This window comes from Ambystoma mexicanum, chromosome 9 (genome assembly GCF_040938575.1).
Source record: "Ambystoma mexicanum isolate Mex_15411 chromosome 9, UKY_AmexF1_1, whole genome shotgun sequence".
Classification (NCBI taxonomy): domain Eukaryota; kingdom Metazoa; phylum Chordata; class Amphibia; order Caudata; family Ambystomatidae; genus Ambystoma; species Ambystoma mexicanum.
This window is the reverse complement of record NC_090931.1, coordinates 1,510,862,945-1,510,886,815: the sequence shown is the minus strand read 5'-3', so window position 1 is coordinate 1,510,886,815 and position 23,871 is coordinate 1,510,862,945. Positions and strand designations below refer to the sequence as shown.

Sequence of the window (23,871 nt, the reverse complement as noted above, 5' to 3'; positions counted from 1 at the left end):
TGCATACACCTCTCAAACTCTAACCAAACACAACCACAAGCCTTAAACGCAGCAAACCGCACAAACTTCACTACACTGCAACAACAAACAAACCGCACATAGACCTGCACAACAGCACACAATGACTACCGACCATAAAACACCCCAAGCCCAGCCAATGGACCCACCGGGCTGAGGCTGCCAACAGCACATCACTGCTATCTTGCACTTTTCCAGCTCATTCCCACTAACTCACCCCCCCCTCCCTTTTCCAGAGCCGCCAGAGTGCCAGGGGACCACTCCGGTGGTGATAGTGCGCGATACAAATATCCTTTAACATTAACATTATGCTGGGAACGACAGAAGTGTGTACGAGACGGTTTATTATCAGGCTCCCAATTAAAGAATGGTGTATGAGCCATGCAGGCTATAAGTAGACATTTGCTGTGGGTGCTTAACCTATTTAACACTTATAGCATGCAACATTCACCCAAAAGATATTCAGGCGCTGAATGCTTGGGCCACAGGTGACTGCAGCATGGCTGCTTATGCAGGACTTGCAAAATTCCCAAAAGATCAGATAATGATTAGGAAATGGAGCAGTGGTTGGAAGGGAATTCCACTTTTTGGCCCCTATATCACCTCCAGTCTCGGATGGGCCACTTGTGCAACTATTAGGAATGTACATGTTTTTCTGTGCAAAATATCTCTTGATTGTATTTACCATAAATAATGCACCGTTGTCATGGAAGTCCTTGTCCAACTTATACATGGCTTTTAATTATGTGAATGAAGATCCTCTTGCTCTGTACACTAGTATGGTCAGTCTCTAGTATGGCGCCTTCGATGCCTATAAAGGTTTGAGCTCCGAGTGAAGCGTTTCTCACACTCTGTACACTTGTAGGGTTTCACGCCAGAGTGGGACCTCTTATGAGCCACCAGGTTTGATGCACAATTAAAGTGTTTACCACATTCTGTACACCCACAGGGCTTCTCCCCTGCATGGATTCTATGATGCTTGACCAGATCTGAGCTACACGTGAAGCTTTTCACACACTCTGTACAGTGGTAGGGACGCACTCCAGTATGAACCTTCTGATGCCTGCACAGATCTGAGCTCTGACTGAAACTTTTATCACACTCTGTACACTGGTATGGTCGCACCCCAGTATGGATCTTCTGATGCCGCTGCAGATGTGAGCTCAGAATGAAGTTTTTATCACACTCAATACACTGGTAGGGTCGCTCGCCAGTATGAACCTTCTTATGCCTGCACAGATCTGAGCTCTGATTGAAGCTTTTATCACACTCTGTACACTGATATGGTCGCTTCCCAGTATGGATCTTCTGATGCAGGTACAGATGTGAGCTCTGAATGAAGCTTTTATCACACTCTGAGCATTGGTAGATTCGCTCCCCAGTATGGATCCTCTGATGCTGCTTTAGATTGGAGCTCTGACTGAAGCTTTTCTCACACTCTGTACACTGGTATGGTCGCTCACCAGTGTGGATCCTCTGATGCCTCTGCAGATGCGAGCTCAGAGTAAAGCTTTTATCACACTCTGTACATTGGTATGGCCGCTCTCCTGTATGGATCCTCTGATGCTTCTGCAGATGTGATCTATGAGTGAAGCTCTTCTCACACTCTGAGCACTGGTAGGGTCGCTCTCCAGTATGGATCCTATGATGATGCTGCAGATTTGAGCTCTCAGTGAAGCTTTTCTCACACTCTGAGCACTGGTAGGGCCGCTCCCCAGTATGGAGCCTCTGATGCCTCTGCAGATGTGAGCTCAGGGTGAAGCTTTTATCACACTCCGTACACTGATATTTCCGCTCGCCAGTATGGATCCTCTGATGCTTGACCAGATCCGTGCTATAAGAGAAGCTTTTCACACACTCTGTACACTGGTATAGGCACACCCCAGTATGGATCCTCTGATGCCTCTGCAGATGTGAGCACTGAGTGAAGCTTTTTTCACACTCCAAGCACTTGAAAGGCTTTTTCCCCATGTGGGTTCTCTGATGTCTTCTCAGGTGTGACGCCCAATGAAAGTGCCCATCACATTCTGTGCACTCGTAGCACTTCTCCCCGGCATGCATCCCCTGATGGCTGCTCATTCTCTGTTGAAAGAAGCAGAGGTACCCTTTATTATTTTATGTCATAATACAGCCTAAAAAACAATAGATCTACCACAGAGTTGTTAATCCTTATTTTACACCCCGCTCACAAACTCACTGGGTGATCCAGTGAGAAGCCACACTTCTGGGCCTTCACCAATCAGGAGAGAGACATGGAGAAATGTACGTGCTGAGAGAATCCTACACACACTTACATGCACAATATTGGGTACACATCTAGTCGTATTTGCCACCCACACATGAATAGCTGAGACCTGGGCATGAATTTCGCTTTCACTGTTTGATGCAGTATTTTTCTAGAAGAAGACATTCACTGGGGAACAATAGAATTATCAGTGAGTAGCTATCGACTATGGGACTATATTCCATCCATTGGTTCTGAGTGAAATCTGATAGACAATGAAAGTGGAGCTCGTGTTTATGATGCCATTAGGTACCTGGAGATGGAATATACCCCAAGACTGATAGCTCCACAATCATAATCTTATGTTGTCTATGCAGTGGCATATTTATTATTGCAGCTGACCTAGGCCCAACAAAGTGCTTGCGCCCCTGCTTTACTTTTAACAGTAAAGCCCCATTTAACAGACTCTGCCCCTTCACAATCCTCCTCCCCCTTCAGCCCGGATTACCTTAAAAGATATAGATTGAGGAATAAAATTGAAGTGGAAAAGAACACGTTACCTCCTTTGCTTTTTAGGTGTTTCTATTAAGTGGTATATAGCTGGGATTTCATCCCGGTTTCAACACTTAGAATAAACCACATTCACGTTATTTCCCTGCTCTTGCAGGATGGTGCAAATAGTTCTGAATGTTTGACTTTCAATACTTAAATCACTGCTCAAAATGTGCACTCACTGAGTCACTGTCACACTGCACTAGCCCACTGGCTTCTGATAATTGACTCTTGCCCTCCTCAAATGCTGAGACCCGACCTAGCCGTGAGGCGAAGCCGGGTCCGCGCATTTAAGGGCAGCGCTTAAGGGCTCCTTCCTGTCTTTTCCCTGTCCTTTCCATGGACTTACCTGCAACCTACCCCCCTGGTCACCCAGCGTTCTTGGCAACACCATATTGCAGAGTCACGGCACAAAGGTAAGGTGTGCAAGCACCTCCGCTTACCCCTCCTGTTCCTGTTCCGCCTCCCTCCTCAGAACCTACCGAATAACCCAGCACCGCTGTGATCTTGACTTTTGCAGCACGAACGTGACTCTTCACTGCCCTCCATCACCAGTTGACTCTTGTTTCGGCCTCTCTACCTGTCAGTGGACCCTTACCCTCAGTGCCACTACAATCACTCGCGTTGTGGGGATATCTTATCTGCATGCCATCTTCTACAGTCTCTAATTCCACCGCAGTGGAATATTGTATCTTAACACTGTTAATACTGCTTGTAGTGATCTTTGCACTAATTCTGTTACCACACATCTGCCGTCCATTGCTTTAGGGGACTTACCCTAACCTCATTCATGTTTCCCCCTTCCTCTAAACAAACGCAGTGCATTTGCTTGCTCCATCATCTATGCATGTTCCTGTGTTGCATTCACTGTTTTTTTAACTGTTTAAACCCACCTTGATTGCCTACTTCTGCATACCTGTGCCCTGTACACCTGCTCTGACCCTTCCACCCTCCTCTACTTCCTACTCTCACTTGCTTGCATCTCCCCCCTCCTCTTGGGACTTAAACTCTTCCTCGAGTTCTTTCCTCCTTGCACTTACTCCTATCATCTGTTCTTGACCGATGATATCAGCTTGTCTGTCCCCCCCCTCCTACCCTTTGTACTCCTTTCCCCCCCCCTGCTTCTAAATTTACCTGATGAATTTGGCTCAGCAGTTGTCTCGTTCCTCCTCACCGCCTCTATCCCTGCCCCCCCTCCCAACCCTCCTCCTCTTGTATTCCTCCTGCACTGCGTAAATTGTCGTCAGACATAGTAATGTTACTGCTTGCTTTGTTCTCCTTCTCCATTCCCTCATACCCTACGTGTTTTTTGGCACTTGCACTATCAGAAATGTCGTCAGGCCTATTATGGTAGTTATTTTTCCACATTCTATATTGCTCAAGGACTTTACTGAATGTACTGTATTTCCCATGTTCCCTCCCTCCTTGAAGCGCTTTGAAACACTTCTGTGTATAGGCGCTATATAAATAAACAATCATATCATATCATATCATTGGCGAGCAAGCGATTGTGTACTCTCTGTGTATGTAAAGAATTGCGGTGGAAAGTGAATTTCTATGGCTGGCTAGTAGTTTGCAACTTTAAATGTTTCCCCTGCTTAAAATAATAGTTCGTTTTACAGATCTGACTGACTTTCACATGATATATGAGTACACAAATCACATGATAAACCAACTGGAAGTTTTGATAAAGAAATCAATACATAACCATTTGAATCTCCTTTTCTCCATCATAAATGGAAGATATCCCCAAATACCAAAGCTAAACTGATGCATGACTAAAACGTTTCATTTGGGCCACTACTGTACTTTTAAAGTAGTATGTAGGGCATGGTTCATGCCCTTTGGGTGTACTACTACTTACTACTGATAACATACTTGCTCACCCCATGTGAGCCACTCTAAATCTCTCCACAAACTCGGCTGATTCATTCCGAAACTTTCTTTAAGAGATGAGCAGAATTCGCTTAAGGACATGATGAAACTTACACTGAACCCCAAATAGGGCCTAATGCAGAACTCCCTGTCCTACACCTCACCCAAAGCTCCATCTGCCTTGTTGGAGGACATTTAGATCATGGAGTAGAGACGTATAAGGGAAATATATACAACAGCAAAAATAGAGTTACCCACACCTCAAGGAGAAACAAGTGCCCCACCAACCAATACCCACTGTCCATCGCCATGAGAGGTCACTAACAGAACCATAGCTCCTGTGCGGTCAAAAGCTTTCACAAGCAGCCAGAATCACCGGGATGCTGGGCTTTTGCTGCTTCCCTTAGTTCTGATATGGCACGGGCAAGGTTATCTCATAAGGCACAAACAGGTAAGCGGTGCGGACTAGTAGGAGGGCGGATACAGGGGAATGTGTGCCTCTACGATGAGGTGGGTGCAGTACATGGAAGAAGGGACTAGCAGCAGCCAATGGAGACTCATTTATTACTTAATAATAAGATAAATTGCATTAACATTCTACATCGCATCCAACACTACCGACAATCCTCCTCTTGGCTCCACATTTGCCAATTTATAGATGTGCATGTTCGATGCATTATAGAAGATAATTTGGGGTAATATATATTTCCCTTACCCCATTTCCTCTTCTCTGTCACCATCACTTGGGGAATAGGTTTTCTCGCAACTCAGCAAAATTATTCAGTGGTCACCCAATACTCGCTGCTGCTAAATAGAGGTAATTTCCTCGTCTCTCTCAAAATATATCCAACACATCTTTGGAACTTTTAAAGTACTATATTTAGTCCAATGAAGGATCGAAATATGAAACATATATCAGCCAGTGTTGCATAAGAGTCCAATAATACTTAATTCTTCAGAATTTCTCTTCAGCCTAATACTCAAAGGCTCGCTCTTATGTTTGAATCTTAGAGTATATAATCTCATACATATATAACTAGAACGTTACAATTAGTATTATTCAACAAATACTGTTCCAGCAGCTATATACTAAAAAAAGAAAAACTTTTGCAGACAAGAACATATATTTTTCTTAAAGTTGTTTTTATTGAGTTTCCACATTTTTATACAGCCAAACCCCTTGCCCCTCATCCAAACCCTGCCCCACCCCCTTCCACACACCAGGTTGAGTAAAGATAGCATGTAAACATTTTGTTACATTCTGAAGTGACTTCTCGCCTACGTAATGTGCAACAATTTCAAATTCTGAGGGCACCACTGCTGCATATATTCCCCTCTGAGGAAGTCCAGTGTCGCACCCCAATGATTCCGGAATTTGACCCTTTCAACTTCAATTCCATAAGTTACCCATTCCATAGCTACTATATTCCATACTTTGGGCAAGCAGTCAGTGATCTTTGGTGATCTTTGGTGGGGGGGGGTCTTCTGCTTCCATTTCCTGGCTATTACTAGCCAGGCCGCTGTGACCAGTAACATGAATGCTTTACGTAGAGGTTCTGAGGGTATACTATTCCACATAGCCATTCTTTACGGGTGAACTGTTGGGAGCCCTTAACCATCTGTTGCACCTGGTGTCTCACCTCTCCCCAAAAAGGGACCAGTACTGGACATTCCCACCAAACATGTCTCCAGTTCCCCTTCCCCGAACACCCTCTCCAGCACTCTTGAGTTGTGTTCAGATATATGCAATGTAACCTTTCCGGTGTATAGTGCTATCGATACATGATCTTGTACCAGGACTCCCTAATCTGTATAGATCTTGTGATCTTAGTAACATTGCTCCATAGGTGTTCTGAGTGTGTCCCCGGTATTTCCTCTCCCAGTGTCTTCTCCCATCTTTGCATGTATGGCTATATAGGATCCTGCCCCTCCCCCACCAGGACCGAATATACAAGTGTGAGACTAAGTGCTTATCACCAGAGTGCGTCGTTATCTATTTCACAAATGTTGTGAGAATCCTAGAGGTCCCTCTTTTGAATTCCAGCTGTTTCAGCCAATGGTGCAATTGATAGTATTCTAGCCTGTCTCTTTCTGTCAGGGCCAGGTATGTCTTGTTCTCCTCAAATGACATGATTTCCCCCTCCGCACCATGTCCCCCACTTCCACAGAGACTTTTTCCCTCCAGCTACGGAAAGATCCCTGCTTCGTCCCGGGGAAGAATTGTGGGTTGTCAAAAAGCAGGGTAAAGGGGGAAGGACGCGTCAATAGGTGACCTTTTCTTAATAGACGATCCGATGTTTTACACGTTACTGATAGTATCTTACTCTGTCCGACGCTATGGGGTTGGTCCTGCTTTTCTAGCCATAAAATGCCCACAAGAAGAATGGTTGCCACTGCGCGTGCCATCTTTGCCCATTGCCTAGTCTTATTGCCCGAGAATCATTCCCTCATTACCCTAAATTGGGCCACCTCATAATATTTTATAAAATTCAGAAGTCCAACTCCGCCTCGCTTTTTGGGAGCCATCATGATTTCCATAGCCAATCTTGGTCTCTTATTCTGCCATTTGAATTGCAATGTGATTCGATTGAGGGTTTTAGCAAACATCTTTGGGACTGCAATGGCAAGCACCTGAAAGGGGTATAATAATTTCAGTAAAATGATCATTTTGATCATGGATATCCGCCCCAGACAGGAGATTCATAGGGGGGTCCATGTGCTGAGGTCCACCTTGATTTTAGCTAGGAGCACCGGGTAATTTGCCTCGTATAGTCCGGAGATCATCAGCGTCAATTTTATACGTAAGTAGGTACCGGAGTCCTTTGCTGCATTAAATGGCACGTATGGTCCATGATTCCGGGGTTGGACACCCAGGGTCCCCAGCCACAGGAGCTCTGATTTAGTCTGGTTAATTTTTAGCCCGGAGACCTTCTCCACCGAATCCGGCACCTGAATCAGGGCCAGGATTGATCTACCATAGTCTGTAAGAGTCAGCAGCATGTCATCCGCGAAGGCCATGACTTTATGTTCCTCCCCCCAAACCTTATTCCGTGGATCTATGGGTTAACTCTAATTGATGCCAAAAGTGGCTCTATGTATATAGCATACAACAGTGGCGACAGGGGGCAACCCTGTCTCGTGCCCCGTGTAATGGGGATCTTATCCGACAGACGGGAGTTGATTGAGAGCCTCATTGAGGGGTCTGTATAATTAGCCTCTACTTTCCGTATCATATGCGGGCCCAATCCCATCTTGTGCATAGCTTCTAACAAGAAAGGCTTGGTCAAAAGTCTTTTCGGCGCTGAGGGCTAGTAGAAGTGCCTGCTCCCGTCTCACCCCCACCTTCTCTATCAGATGGCTCACTCGTCTTGTAGTATCCCAGATTTGTCGACCCTTTATAAAACCCGATTGGTCCATACCTATCATATCCGGAAGAAGGGACATTAGTCTGGCCGCTAGTACCCCTGTGTAGATCTTGGCATCCAAGTTCAGGAGGGCAATTGGGCGAAATGAACTACATGCCATCATATCCATCTTGGGTTTCCAGAATACCCCCACTTTCGTTTCCGTCATTGTATGTTTCATTCCCCCCACCCTGTCCTATAGAATTGAAGAGTTTCGCTAATATGTGGCTTAGTTTCTGGCTAGATTTCTGATAGAAACCCGGTGAGAACCCATCTGATCCCAGAGTTTTGTTACGAGGGAGGTCTTTTATGACTGCCTCTACTTCCGCCTTTGTTATGTCCTCTTAGAGGTGAGCCGTTTCTATTGGAGTAATGATTTGTCCGCCCTTTTTATAAGTGTTTCTTGTAACATTATATCGTCCTTCATGGGTTTCACCTGCCCTTCCACCTTTTCGCATTTAACGGGGGAGTTTAATCCTTAAACATTATAGGATAGTAATGTGAAGCCCATCTTTCCAAGTGTGTTTATGGCGCGTGGTATTTCTCGGAGTCTTTATTGATAGTCTGTGTACTCTAGTCCCTGTGTGGATGCTCTTTGTCTACCCCTCTATCCCCTGCCCACTCCCTCTGTCTCCCCCCTCCTCCTCACCCGTCAACCCTCCGCCCCAAACCCTTGTAACCGCCCCTAACCCTCCTACCCGAGTTAGGGCCTGTGGTCCAAGTAACCTCGCCAGGGATCGGAACTGGTATAACCCGGGGTTACCCCTTCAAAGGGTGAACTGCACCCTTCTAATAATTCCATGACAGTCAACCATTTTTCCTCTGGTTTGGCCCAGAAATCGCTTTCCACTCGCTCCTGTGTCCGCTTGCAGGGTCTTCCACACCCGCGCGGCAATGTCTCTCTATATTGTTATCTCCTTCTGGAATACGGGCCGAGCGTTTAGCTAATCTCCGTCTTGGAGTCCTGATGCCCCTTTCTTGCCTTGAAGCCTCTGAGGCCTTCTTTCTCTGCTGGTTCTTCTTCTTCGAATTCTAGACCATTCCCAGGTATTCGCACTTTTGGTGGACGCGGCTGTGGAACTTTGGACCGATTGGTCTTCCCTCTCTTTAGTATTCAAAAATAACAGACCCTCTTTGCACGTTCAGACTCTCTGTTGTCGGCCCTCCCATGTGAAAAGGAGCCCGAACGAAAAGGTCCATTTGTATGAGATTTGTTTAGCTTTGAGCACCGTTGTAACTGGATGCATCTCTCTCTGTTTTTGTAGGGTGGATACGGGGGATCCATTCACTGTAATGTCTGTATGGGCTCTGGCCACACGCAGTATATTTTCCTTCACAGCATAGGATATAAGCGCGACCAGGATGTCCCGTGGCCTCAGACCTGGCCTGACCTTTTTGGGACCACTCTATGTATGTGGTCAATTGTGATATCATCAGGGCAGGTGTCCGTTAGTAGGCTCCCGAAGCATTCTTGCATTGTGCTCCTCAACTCGCTCTCTAGGGTAGCTTCGCTTAGGCCTGTCACTCATATATTTGATCTTCGAGAATGGTTCTCATGGTTCTCTGCCTGGATTTCCAGGTTGTGTGTCGCCTTAGCCACCTGTTCCAGAAGTTCACTATTCTGCCTAATCTCTTCGGAGATATTCGAGAGACCTTGTTCTGTCCCGTCCACTCCGGAGCCCAGATAGTTGATCTTGTGTCGCACTGCTTGCAGGGAGCTGTGCGGGTCCCCTTTCATCTTCATGAGCTGGTCATGAAAGGAGTTTACCATTCTTTCTTCCATGCCCTTCAGGCACTCCATTAGGTCTTCTTTATTCAGTGCCATTGTTCTTCTCTCTTGTTCTTCTCCCTTGGAGGGGCTTCTGCATCTCTGTGGGGCCCTTCCTCTTGGTGCTGGTACCAGTCGTGTTCTAGTTGACCTCCTTGAGGGCCAATGATCAATTTATTTTTGGCTGGTGGAATCTTGCCACGCGCTCCTGGCATTTGGAGGGATTTTGCCCCCTCTCACTCCTTCCTGCTTTGTAACCTTTGTGCAAAGCCTTTAAGTGTAGTCCTCGATTTGTGGGCCCTCCTGCTGACGCCGGGCACTTCCCCTCTTTCGGGCAAGGGGGGTCCTTCTTCTCAGACCCCCTTTTGTGATTTGCAGTCGGGGGCATCCAGTGTTTCTTCTGCTCCTCTCCCCAGGTCGATCTCCTATGTCTGCTCAAATAGGGTCAATTTGGACTCCTTGGGATCCCTTGGGAGGTGGTGCTTCTGTTCTCTTGCTTAGGGGGGGGCGGCACCTTCCTTATCCAAGTTCCTTGCCTTGCAGGGGATATGAGGAGTGTGTTCTGGCCACCTCTCCTTGCAGATCTTCCAATCTCCCCAAGGTGTACTCCTCCCTGATGTGCTGCCCTTATACCACTGCTGCCTTGCCTGGGCCCACTATGATTTTCACCACTAGGGCACAAGTCCGTAATGTCATTCTCCCGTGCCCTTGGGCTGCCAAGATACGCTGAGGAGCGGCTCCTCCTCCTTACCATCTTTGTGCTGCTGTGCGCCATGGGAGCCGGGTCACCTCTGTGGTTCTGACTTCTCGTTCCCCGGTCAGGTCAACACCTGCCTCTCTTTCTCCCACTGCAGGGTTTTGCTCTTGGTCCGTACTTGTGGGAGACGTGAGCGATATCTGCTGGTCCAGGTTTGGCTAGGGGAATGCTCTGGGTCCCTCGTTCCACAACACACCGGAGTTGCCACCGCCGATGCCTGGGAGAGCCCTGTGAGTGTTAAGTGACCTGCTAAGGTATTGCTGTTGCAGCATGGCTCCGTTTCCACCACCGCATCCCTCCTGATCTCTTCCGATGCAGTGGAGTTGCCAGGCAGGCACTGGAGAGCACTTCCTCAGTTTTACCTTCCCAGGAGCTCACTTTGCTGCTGCTCGGGGGATCTATGTGCTTAAGACTGGCCTGAGGGCCTGCTGCTGTAGGCCACGCCGGAGAGCATGAGGGTGCAAGCTTACAGTACGGCAGCCATCTTGATATCAGAACACATATATTTTAACCTTCGAAATTATAACTTTTTGTAATTGTTTCTTGATTGTACCTTGTATCTCACAGAAGATAAAAGATGTATTTTTACATAAACGTTTGTCTTGGGATTTGGAAGGAATAATATAACAGCATCTTCCTGTGGTGCTGTTCTGCTGGTACCCCTGATACCTCTGCTATGTGCGGGTGGCACGGTATTGAAGCAATGATGGGTGGGCGATATAGTTTTGAAGTGCAGTGGTACAGTTTGAACATCATTTGAGACACCCCTGACCTGATTGCCATGGACGTAGGGAGACTGGAAGGTGTGTAGGTGGGTGCGGGTGTGTGTGGTTCTCAGACCTGTCACAGTGGCATGCACATAAGAGCCCATACAGCAGTGCAGGACCGATGTAAGCCTCTGTCCGAGGCGCATATATGCGCAAAAGTACACCCCATGTCTTGACATGATTAACCACCCGAGAACCTGAATAGGGGTTAAGTCGACACTAGAGGCATTATCAAGCCGTATTACGTGTACGTTAAAGATCCACTAGAGGTGATGGTCTATATCACATGGGCAGGTCAAGCAAAACTGTACAGTTTTCAAGTGGTGATGTAAAGCCATCTTTGCTAATGGAGGAGGCTCAGATAGAAAGTTAATTGTTAATGTAACCAACTAACAGGGTTAGAAAAGGAAGGGAGCTAGGTGTCATTTAGCTCCTGCTCCTAGTTTAAAACCAACAGCCAGGGCTTTAAATGAGCTGAGCGCTAGCCAGGGCTGAGCCCCGGCAGGCTCTGAAAATTGTGTTTGAGACGGGGCCCTTCTAGGGCCCCTGAAGTCTCCGGCTAACTCCAGCCCACCAGGCTGCTAATAGAAAATGCTTGTTTTGTAAAGCCTTAGAAAAAAGCCTTGCTTTGTCATTGTTTCGTTGACCTCTCTGCCTCTCTAATGAAACAGGGGGTTCCTGGGGGTGGGGTCAGAGACACAATCAAAAAGCAAGGCTTTTTTTTGCAAAGCCTGAAGCAGTTGCATGCAAGCGAGAACTTCAGGCTTTACACACACAAAAAAGCCTAGCTTTTCATTGCTTCTCCGACCCCCTGCCAAGTAACCATTTCATTAGAGATGCAGGGATCATCACCCTCAGTGAGAGTGTGATGATCCCTGCATTTCCAGTGAAAGGGGAGCCTGGCAGGGGTCAGCGCCGCTATTAAAAGACAAGGAAACACTTACCTGACCTTACCTGAATGGTGCCTGTTAGGCCACGGCCCCTGCCCTTTTGCACAATGGGGCTGGTGCTCTTATGGGGGTGTGGCCTAACAGGCAGCATTCAGGTGAGTTAAGTGTTGCCCCCTAATTGCGGCACTGAGCCCCTGACAGGCCACGCCCTCTAAGAGCCCGGGCTCGAGTGTGCTGGCCACTTAAGAACTGCAAACAGCTTCCAGGAGCTACTTTTGGCTCCCCAGGCCAGTTGCTGCCTTAGAAACATGCATATATGACATTAACTTTCAGTATTTGAGAATGCTAATGAAGAAGAATTGGGGCACATCTAGTCCACATTTAAACATAATGGGCCTCATTACGACCCAGGCGCTAAGTGTTTAACAGCGCCGTAAAAGGCTGCAGCGCCGTTAAACACTTAGTGCCTAATTACGTGAGATTTGTGATGCACTGGGTACTCGCTCCTGGTTTCCCAGCGGTAGCTCTGGCCTACTGGGTGATGCCCGACACCCAGGAGCTGATTTAGCTTCTGCTCATTGAATCTTAATGTAGAGCCCTGAACATGCATCATACTGACTCTTCTGCATCATACTGACTCTTCTGCAAATGCCTTACAGGCCGATTCATGGAATTAATGTGCGCTGAAAATTTCAGCGCAAGCGTGCAAAAGCGTGCGAATCGCAGTGCCAGTGCGAAAATCGCAGCGAAACCCGCGCACAGCGATTCATGGAAGTCCATGCGCGTGGAAATCCAAGGATGTGCGCTAAAATCCTTCTTGGCGCACGCTGGCGCACACGTCTTCAAACAGCGTGCGCTAAGTGCACAGCGAAAGCGCACATAGCGCAGCGCACACAACAAAAGTAGGCGTAACACGGGGCATGACACACGGAATGGGGAACAACGCGTGAAAATGTGGGTGTCACAGGGGAGGTACAGGAGGCAAGTGCGTGGAATGCCCACACGCTCGCCTACAACACGTATTCATGGAATCGAACGGGGCCAACGCGTGCGCCAAAAAAGACGCGCTAATCCGGAAACACGTACGCCAGCAGGAAGCAGGCATACGTGGACCCGCGCAGCATAAAAGTGCACGCAAACAACAAACAAGCTCAGACGCAGGATGAATATACCGTTCCTAGCAGCAGTGGTCGTGGATACCGCAGGAGGAGGAGGAGGATAGTCAGGCACAGAATTTTTACACCCAGAACCAGCCTTTTTGTGATGCCTGATGACCAGGTGTATGGGAGGTACAGGTTTCCACCTCACATAATACTCGACCTGGTCAGTGAGTGGGAGGATGACCTCACATCACCCACCCTGTGCTCCCAAGCACTCAGCCCCCTGGAGAAGGTCCTTAATGTACTGCACTTCTTGGCCACTGGATCATTTCAGCGGACAACTGCCATAGTGGGGGGGGGGTTTCACAGGCCACGCAGTCATGCTGCCTGCACCAGGTGTTGGCCATCATGACTGCACGCCCATCAGTCCGCAGGCACATATACCTGCCCAGAACACCTGCAGAAAGGCAGGCTGTCGACCAGGATTTTTACGGGGTGGCACATTTCCCCAAAGTGCTAGGTGCCATTAACTGCACCCATATGGCTCTACGTCCTCCCAGGGCAACTGAGCACATCTACAGAAACCGCAAGCACTGGCATTCCATCAACGTGCAGGTAGTATGCGATGCCAAGGGAATCATCACCTCAGTATATGCCAACTATCCATGGTCCACCCACGACAGTTTCATTTACAGAATGTCAACCCTAAACCGGGACCTAGAAGCTGGGCGGCATGGCGATACATGGCTGCTTGGTGAGTATAAATGCCACTGCACATGCATGCATGTCAGATACTGAGTAATGTCACAACCCCACTAATGATACCCATCACCACCTCCCCAGGGGACAGTGCCTACCCTCTGAGCACCCACATGATGACGCCAATTCGGAACCCCACCACGCCACCTGAGGTAAGATACAACACAGCCCATATTGCAACCCGGGGCCTAGTGGAGCGCACATTCGGAGTGCTCAAGTCACGCTTTCGCTCCCTTGACCGCTCTGGTGGGCAGCTGCTATACGCGCCCCCAGTAGTGTGCAGGATCATAGTGGCAGCATGTGTCCTGCACAACGTTGCAACACGCCGGGGCCTGCCGGTGGACATGGTGGTGCCCCCACATCCCCAACCACATGCACTCCCGCTGCGCATGGGAGGGGAAAGTGCACGTGGTGAGGCAGCCCGTACGCAGATGGTGGCTAATTACTTCACATAAAATCACACACCTGTGGAGTGCACACAGCCCTGGAACATACCAGCTGACAATCAATGATGATGACATAAGGGACAGTCAACTGTCACAACCATACCAGCCTGAGATTGGTCACCTGGAAGTGTTACATTGTGTGCATCCCTACCTACCCAAACACCACCAATGCTGTGTCATCAAATGACATACATCTATGCTGAAAAACTCATTACCCCCTTGCAAAATACAACATGAGAACAGCGCCATGTCACCCAACCCCACCCCAGCTCCACCATCAAACACACCATGGCATGTCATGCAATGTGAAAGCAAACAAAGCAATGCACAAAACCTGACCCAAGTGTCACAAAGTACACTCTCCCTAATGGAAAGTGCCCACACACAATATGCTCCCAGTAATGTAGACCCAACAACACACATGACCAAATACTTACCAACAATACAATGCAGCAACAAATCAAAAATAGCAAACACATGACAGTACTAAGTTAAAGTAGTAGTAGTCTCACAACCTGATTATGCCAGCACATCGACCCCTTCCAACTGTACTGTGTTGCTGCCACGCAAATGTGTAAGTGTACTGCATACAACATGAACTCCATCTCCAAAGTAGACGGCCTTGTGAAGAGATGAGGAATGAACCTGCAAATTAGGAGGAAGACATGGATGCACAAGCACATATCAATACACCATGCAGTGTACAATACAACAACAATATCCACTTGGAATGTATACACAGTATTGACTACAGACTGCCCACACAGCTCATGGAAGCCCAACGTCACTGTGTAATTCACTGTCACTTGGGCACACCCTTTGCAAGCCCATGGAAACGGGAAGCAGGAGGGGTGTGTGTCTCACGGACCCAAGCATCTAACCCAAACTCAGGACAAGCCTGCATGTGCCCAGCCGGAATACAGTGGATGCCCACGGGAGCCACACAAGGCAACACACTGTAAAAAATAAAATACATTTTTTGTTTTTTTTTAAATGGCCATGTGGGGGCCAGGGGTGTGGGGGAGGCCACCCAGGAGGTTCGAGGACAGGGTGCACACCAACACCCACCTACATGGCCTACCGTCCCGCGTTCCCACAGCTTTCCCAATGAAAACGGTACCTCACATGTGTGGGTGCACCTACCTCGGCGCCAAGGGGAAAGCCTAAAACACAGGTAACCCCAAGTCTGTTTTGACACGTGAATTTCACACTTTCTGCAGACGGGCACACCATACAGATATTGGCCTTGGGTGTCCAAGCCACCAAGGAAAACAGGGAACCCCATGCATTTCCGAAAAGAGGACACCTGTGGGAATCCGCAGAGGTATGACTTGCGCAAATCGGCCCAGAATTTATTACCCAGACACCCCTGGAAAGTCCAAAATGTGGATAGAAAAACGCATTTTCCACACATTTCACTCGGCTCACCCATCGAAACACGCCGCCAACAACACATGGCCTACAGTCCCGCATTCCCACAGGTGTCCCGATAAAAACGGTAACTCACATGTGTGGGTGCACTTACCTGGGTCCCAAGGGGAAAGCCTAAAATACAGGTAACCCCAAGTCTGTTTTGACGCCTGAATTTCACACTTTCTGCAGACGGGCACACCATACAGGTATGGGCCTCGGGTGTCCAAGCCACCAAGGAAAACAGGGAACTCCATGCATTTCCGAAAAGAAGACACCCGTGGGAATCCGCAGAGGTATTACTTGTGCAAATCGGCCCAGAATGTATTACCCAGAAGCCCCAACAAAGTCTGAAATGTGCCCAAAAAAACCCCACATTTTTCACTTTGTCATGGGTTCGGGGTAAAACATTCTAGTCCGCTTTGCGCAAGTTGGACCTCTGTGGATTCCCACTGGTGCCCTCTTTTCAGAAATGCATGGGGTTCCCAGTTTTCCTTGGTGGCTTGGACACCCTAGGCCCAAATCCGTAGGTTATCTCCCCAAACCCTTTTGTGGTTACCAGTGGGTTTGCCTTTTCCCTTTGCGGCTAGATTGGAGAACCCACACATGGGAGGTACCATTTTCGTTGGGACACCTGTGGGAACGCGGGAAGGTATGACATGTGTTGTTGGCGGCGTGTTTCGGTTGGTGAGCAGAGTGAAATGTCTGGAAATTGTGTTTTTTACTTTGCCGGGGGATCTGGGTAGAAGATTCTGGGCCGATTTGCGCAAGTCAGACCTCTGTGGATTCCCACGGGTGTCCTTTTTTCAGAAATGCATGGGGTTCCCTGTTTTCCTTGCTGGCTTCGACACCCTAGGCCCAAATCTGTAGGTTGGCGAAATGAACAAAATGTGCTGTCGCGAAAGGCTTGGGGTTACCAGGGGGTTACCTTTTTCCTTTTGCGCCCCCGGTAGGTGCACCCACACATGTGAGGTACCGTTTTTGTTGGGACACCTGTGGGAACGCGGGAAGGTATGACATCTGTTGTTGGCGACGTGTTTCGGTGAGTGGACACAGGGAAATGTCTCTGAAATTGGCTGGAAATGAAGACAATTCTCAGACATTTCGCTCTGGCCGACCACCGAAAAACACACCGCCAACAACACATGGCCTATCTTCCTGCGTCCCAACACGTGTCCCGATTAAAACGGTACCTCACATGTGGGTGCACCTACGGGGGGTGCAAAAGGAAAAGGGTAACCCACTGGTAACCCCAAGCCTTTCGGCACAGCCCATTTTGTTCATGTGGGCAACCTACAGATTTGGGCCTAGGTTGTCGAAGCCAGCAAGGAAAACTGGGAACCCCATGCATTTCCCAAAGGAGGACACCCGTGGGAATCCACAGAGGTCTGACTTACGCAAATCGGCCCAGAATGTATTACCCAGAACCCCCGGCAAAGACCCACATGGAAGAAGGGTGCCCAAGGCCAGGGATATTATTGCCGACTTTGCTGGAGCCCTGGCTGCCCTGCGTTACAGCTTCTCCCCACCAGGGAGTCTCGGCAGTGTGCCAATACCTCACCGAAGGGAAAAGCTGTAATGCAGCCCAGCCGCAACTCCAGGACGGTTGGAGGTGATGTCCGTGGCCTTGGACATCCATGTACCATGTGGGTGTACCATCCCCTAAGCACAGCAGCTGCTCCAGGGAGCCCCAGCAGGATCCCCATTCCTCCCCGGAGGTGACATCTGTAACGTAGCACAGCCAGAGGTGGAGCCTGGGCTTGCAGACGGACAACCCACATGGTATGGATCCGCTCCCAGGGAAACACCAACGTTATGCTGGCATGGGGGGCAATTTGTGGCCTGCCCCTGCAATTGTGTCCCAGCCCACCAACATATCTGCCCAGACGGCCCATTCCCACTCACACCACCAACAATCCAGCCCCAGTCTCACCCACCCCACTGACAGTGGGCCCTAACCATAGAATAATAAAAAACAGTACTCACATGACATTGCAACTGGTCGTGTAGAAAAAGCTGTACACAAAACAAAAAACATGTGTTACCTACGGTCACACCAGCAAAATGTAGCCCTCCCCGGGGGCAGATAAGGGTGGGGGGCTGTCCTGCACTCCTCCCTGGGCTCAGGTGGCCCTTCCTAGGAGCAGATATCTGGTCCCAGGGAGGGCTGCATGACATGGCACCCACTCCGTTGCTGGTGGGGGGCAGGGGGTCAATGCCCCATCCCATTAGAAAATTCCCCATCCCTTTGGGGTGCCCTACAGCCCCTCCTAAAAGCGTTCCACCATTTTCACTTTTTTCCTTTGGTAACCCTACTCTCCTTGGCGCAGAGGGGCACATTGGTGTACCAATCTGGCCCTGGGGTGCCCAAACCTTACTGCCGCACCCCGTGGGGGGCCTGTCCCACCATTTTTGGGGCCCTCTCCCCCCTCACCCCAAATGGGTGGCAGGGGCACCGCATGCAGGCCTCCCTGGGCCTCCTACAAATGGCTGCGTGAGATACACCCCCCTCCATTAGGGGTGGGGGGGAGAGGACGCCCCAGAAATTGTGGGACAGGCCCCGTGGTGGGTGGGGCAGTAAGGTTTGAGCACTTGAGCACCCCGGGGCCAGATTGGTACACCAATGTGACCCTCTGAGCCAAGGCAGGTTTAGAAAACAAAGAAAATAATTCAAAATGGCAGGCTGCCCTTTAGCGGGGGCTGAGGGGCCCCCTACACCCCCAGATAATGTTCTAATGTACTGGGGGTTGACCCTCTCCCCCACCCCAAATGCAGGAGGGGGCATCTCATTCAGCCCTCCCTGGGGGCAGATAAGAGGTGGGGTACTCATGCAGCCCTCCCTGGGGTTACTTGCCCCTTCCTAAGAGCAGATAACTGCCCCCAGGGAGGGCTGCATGGCATGACCCCAAGTCCATTTTGTGGGGGGGTCAACCCCTTTACATAAAACAATTCCCTGGTGGTCCAGTGGGGAGGCACTCCCCCCAACACCAACCATGCTAATTATTTCCCCCCCCGGGGACAGATGGTCACCCATCCGCCCCAAGGGGTCTCCATACATGTGGCCCCATGCTTTGGGGCCCCGGGGGGAGGGGGGCGCTTACCTAGTAAGCTGCCGCCCACCCCCCCTCTGTAACACATCCCTGGTGTCTAGTGGCCATTGCTGGTCCTGGATCGAGCAGCATGTGCCCAATCCAGGAGCAGCAATGCTAACAAACAGGGTGTCGCTGGAAAGGGGAGAATCTCCCCTTTCCAACGACACCTCTGCCAAAACATTCCATGGTGTCTAGTGGTCCCCACCCCCCACCCCCTTCCCATTCTGCTTTTGCAAAAAAAATAATTTTTTTGTCCCCCTTCCCTGGGGGCAGATGGTCACCCATCCGCCCCCAAGGTTCTCCATACATGTGGCACCATGCTTTGGGGCCACGGGGGTTAGGGGGGGCTTGCCTAGTAAGCTGCCCCCCTCCCCCCACCTCTGTATCACATCCCTGGTCTCTAGTGGCCATTGCTGCACCTGGATCGAGCGCTCTGCGGCAAATCCAGGAGCAGCAATGCTTACAAACAGGGTATCGTTGGAAAGGGGAGAATCTCCCCTTTCCAACGACACCCTCCCCAAAAAAATCCATGGTGGCTAGTGGTCCCCACCCCCCTCCCGCCTTCCCATTCTGCTTTTTCAAAAAAAAAGATTTTTTTTGTCCCCCACCCCTGGGGGCAGATGGTCATCCATCCGCCCCCAGGGTTCTCCGTACATGTGGCCCCATGCTTTGGGGCCACAGGGGGGGAGAGGAGCACTTACCTAGTAAGCAGGCCCCCCTCCCCCCATGTCACAAACGGATCTCTATTGATCCAGTGACATTGCTGCCCACGGATCGTGCGGCCTGCGCCCGATCCGTGAGCAGCAATGCCACACAAAGTGTATCGTTGGAAAGGGGAGAATCTCCCCTTTCCAACGATACCTGCCTCGATCTCCGGCTTGAAATACAGCCGTAGATCGAGGAAGAGAAAAAGGGCACTCACCTTCTTTCTTCACCGCAGCAGCCGAAAAGGGCTGCTGCGGTGAATTTACTTTCAGTTTCACGCCGACGTGCATTACGAACGCCAACGTGAAACTGAAGGTAATCCAGCCCCCTGGCAGTGAGGGGGGACTTACCCCTAGCCCGGGGGTTGGATTACAGTTTTGAGCGAAAAACAAGGTGCCAAAAAGGACGAGCTATCTCGTCCTTGGCACTACGGAGGTAATGTCAAGGACGAGATACTTTGCCCTTGGCACTTAAGAGGTTAAAGTATGTGTATACTAATTAAAATATGTTTTTTTTATACCTAATTGATTGTGATCAATACAGCTGAGTGCAAGTAACTGTCGCTTCAAGGAGTATTCATCTCACAACCCCTGTAGAGGGAAGTTGGGTAACTAGTGGTGTAACTGTGTTTCTTATATACATTAACTTCCTCACACAGCCTAGTCCCCGAAAAAAAGAGGAAAAAATCTAGCTCAAAACTATTATACTACCCCACATACTGTCCTCCTTGTCTAGTGCATGCTCATGTGTCCTTCTTTCCTCACTTGTACCACAGTCTTCCCTACCCCCCTCCCCCGACAATTAAAGCTTCTATCATCTTCTTGGGTGGTTAGAACCTCCAAAACATCTCCTATGCACATTGATTTGAGCTCCACTCACTCCTATCTGGCCACATCCTGGTCGCCCTTTACCAATAACCCATCCACAGTCATGGCATCTCTCTGGACCTGGTCTTCATCTTATCCTCTCTCTACGCTACTCCCTGCAACATTGATATCTCCCTCTGGGGGCTACTGCCTCCTTATCTTTCTCTGCTCCTCCATCACTCTCCCTATTCCCACTTTACTAAATACAAATCAAAACGTGCCTCTAAGGTTGTCTATCTACCCAGGGTCAGGACTTAACTCTTTGCCCACTCTGCACTCCACTGAGTAAGAATTCAAGGATTGAACGCCTCGCCCTTAGAGATTACTATACTCTTAGAGCTTACTATACTCTTCTTGTTCCCTCTACTGACCTGGATTCAACAAAGTCCAGGTGCTATACCAACTCCATCTCCTCTCTCTGCTCAGATGTGTTTAGCTACAGTATCACCCACCTGGAGATCAACATACAGTTTAATCTCCTGCAATAAGGGCTTTTGCAACAGACACTAAATGGAACCAGCTCCCCCTTACATCTCCAGCCATGGGGCCAACTCCTCCTTACAGCTCTGTCCTTGGAACCAGCTCCCATGTGCATCTCTACCCATGGGACCAGCACCCACGTACGTCTCCATCCATGGGACTAGCTCCCACTTACATCTCCATCTATGGGACCAGCTCCCACTTACATTTCCATCCATGGGAAAAGGTCCCATTTACATCTCCATCTATGGGACCAGCTCACACTTACATCACCATCATTTGAGCCAGCCCCATTACATTTCCATCCATGGAGCCAGTTCCCACTTACATCTCCATCCATTGGACAAGCTCCCGCTTACATCTCCATCCATGGGACCAGCTCCCACTCACATCTGCATCCATGGGACCAGCTACCACTCACATCTGCATCCATGGGACCAGATACCACTTACATCTCCTTCATTGGAGCCAGCCCTCATTACATCTTCATTCATGGAACAAGCTCCCACTTACATCTCCATGCATGGGACCAGCTCCCACTTACACCTCCATCCATGTACGCAGCTCCCACTTACATCTCCATCCATGGAGCCAGCTCTCTTTACATCTCCATCCATGGGACCAGCTCCCACTTACATCTCCATCCATGGAGCCAGCTCTCTTTACATCTCCATCCATGGGACCAGCTCCCACTTACATCTCCATCCATGGGACCAGCTCCCACTTACATCTCCATCCATGGAGCCAGCTCTCTTTACATCTCCATCCATGGGACCAGCTCCCACTTACATCTCCATCCATGGGACCAGCTCCCACTTAGATCTCCATCCATGGGACCAGCTCCCACTTACATCTCCATCCATGGAGCCAGCTGCCACTAACATCTCCATCCATGGAGCCAGCTCCCACTGGTATCAGGTAATACAATCACGGCAAAAATGGTGCAGGTAAAAACAATCACGGTTAAAATGGTGTAGTTTGACCCAGTAAAGGTGTACCCCATTACACCATTTAAGGGGAGCAGGGGTTGTGGGGGTATCCCCGGCTCCCCTTAAATGGTATAATGGGTCCGGGGGTTGCAGGGATGTCCCCTCTATATCTTACATGATTGTGGCAGCAAAACCACAGCATTTTTGCCACAATATTTTGTATTCATGGCCATTTATGCCACGATTTTAAGACATAGAACCCTCCCATTTACATCTCCATCCATAGAGATAGTTCACACTTACATCTCCATCCATGGGACCAGCTCCCACTTACATCTCCATCCATGGGGCGAGCTCCCACTTACATCTCCATTCATGGGACCAGCTCCCACTTACATCTCACTCCATGGGACCAGCACCCACTTACACCTCCATCCATGGAGCCAGCTCCCACTTACATCTCCACGCATGGGACCAGTTCCCACTTACATCTCCATCCATGGAACCAGCTCTCTCTTTCATCTCCATCCATGGAGCCAGCTCCCACTTACATCTCCATCCATGGGACCATCTCCCACTTACATCTCCATCCATGGAGCCAACACCCACTTACATCTCCATCCATGCAACCAGATCCCACTTACATCTCCACGCATGGGACCAGTTCCCACTTACATCTCCATGCATGGGACCAGCTCCCACTTACATCTCTATCCATGGGACCAGTTCCCACTTACATCTCCATCCATCGAGCCAGCTCCCACTTACATCTCCATCCATGGAACCAGCTGCCGCTCAAATCTCCATCCATGGAGCCAGCTCCATCATACATCTCCACCCATGGGACAAGCTCCCACTTACATCTCCATCAATGGAGCCAGTTCCCACTTACATCTCCATCCATGGGACCAGCTCCCACTTACATCTCCATCCATGGGACCAGCTCCCACTTACATCTCCATCCATGGAGCCAGCTCCCACTTACATCTCCATCCATGGAACCAGCTCCCACTTACATCTCCATCCATGGAGCTAGCTCCCACTTACATCTCCATCCATGGGACCATCTCCCACTTAAATCTCCATGCAGGGGACCCTCTCCCACTTACATCTCCATCCATGGGACCGTCTCCCACTTACATCTCCATCCAGGGGACTGTCTCCCACTTACATCTCCATCCATGGGACTAGCTCCCACTTAAATCTCAATCCATGAAACCAGCTCCAACTCACACCTTCATCCATAGGGCCAGCTCCCATTCACATGTCCATCCATGTGACAAGCGCCCACTTACATCTCCATCCATGGAACCAGCTCCCACTTACATCTCCATCCATGGGACCAGCTCCCACTTACATCTCCATCCATGGGACCAGCACCCACTTACATCTCCATCCATGGGACCAGCACCCACTTACATGTCCATCCGTGGAGCCAGCTGCCACTTACATCTCCATATTTCTCACAACTGCTCCCCATTCCAAAATCTCCTTGTTTCTCAGCCTGTGATCTCTGTGCTGCCTTTGACACTATCAGCCATCGTATCCTCCTACACACACCTTCTCTAACATGGTAATTTGCTTTATGGGAGGAAAGGTCTTCAAGACCCCCCTCCCCTCCAGTCTTACCAACTTGCAGATTATGATTCGTCCAGCGACCACCCATGCGCCTGTGGCCAGGGATGCAGGATGGCTGTGGGCCGACCCATATGGATGCAAAACTCAGCCGTAGGGCTGATCCCAAACTCCATTTTGTGCCACACTCAGACTCCATTTTGTACATGACAAATTAGGCCTCATGGGCATAGGCAGCCTGCAGTGCTGCAACT

General features: G+C 49.5%; 1 protein-coding gene across 1 annotated transcript in view; it reads right to left on the bottom strand.

Annotated features, from left to right (window-relative positions):
* The window catches only part of LOC138489370 (zinc finger protein 420-like), a 180,795-nt gene that overhangs the window by 148,237 nt on the left and 8,687 nt on the right, over window positions 1–23,871 (bottom strand). The window contains exon 2 of the mRNA XM_069617087.1: window positions 830–2,100. Within this exon, the coding sequence (XP_069473188.1) occupies window positions 830–2,100 (1,271 nt within the window). The remainder of the gene's footprint in view (window positions 1–829; window positions 2,101–23,871) is intronic.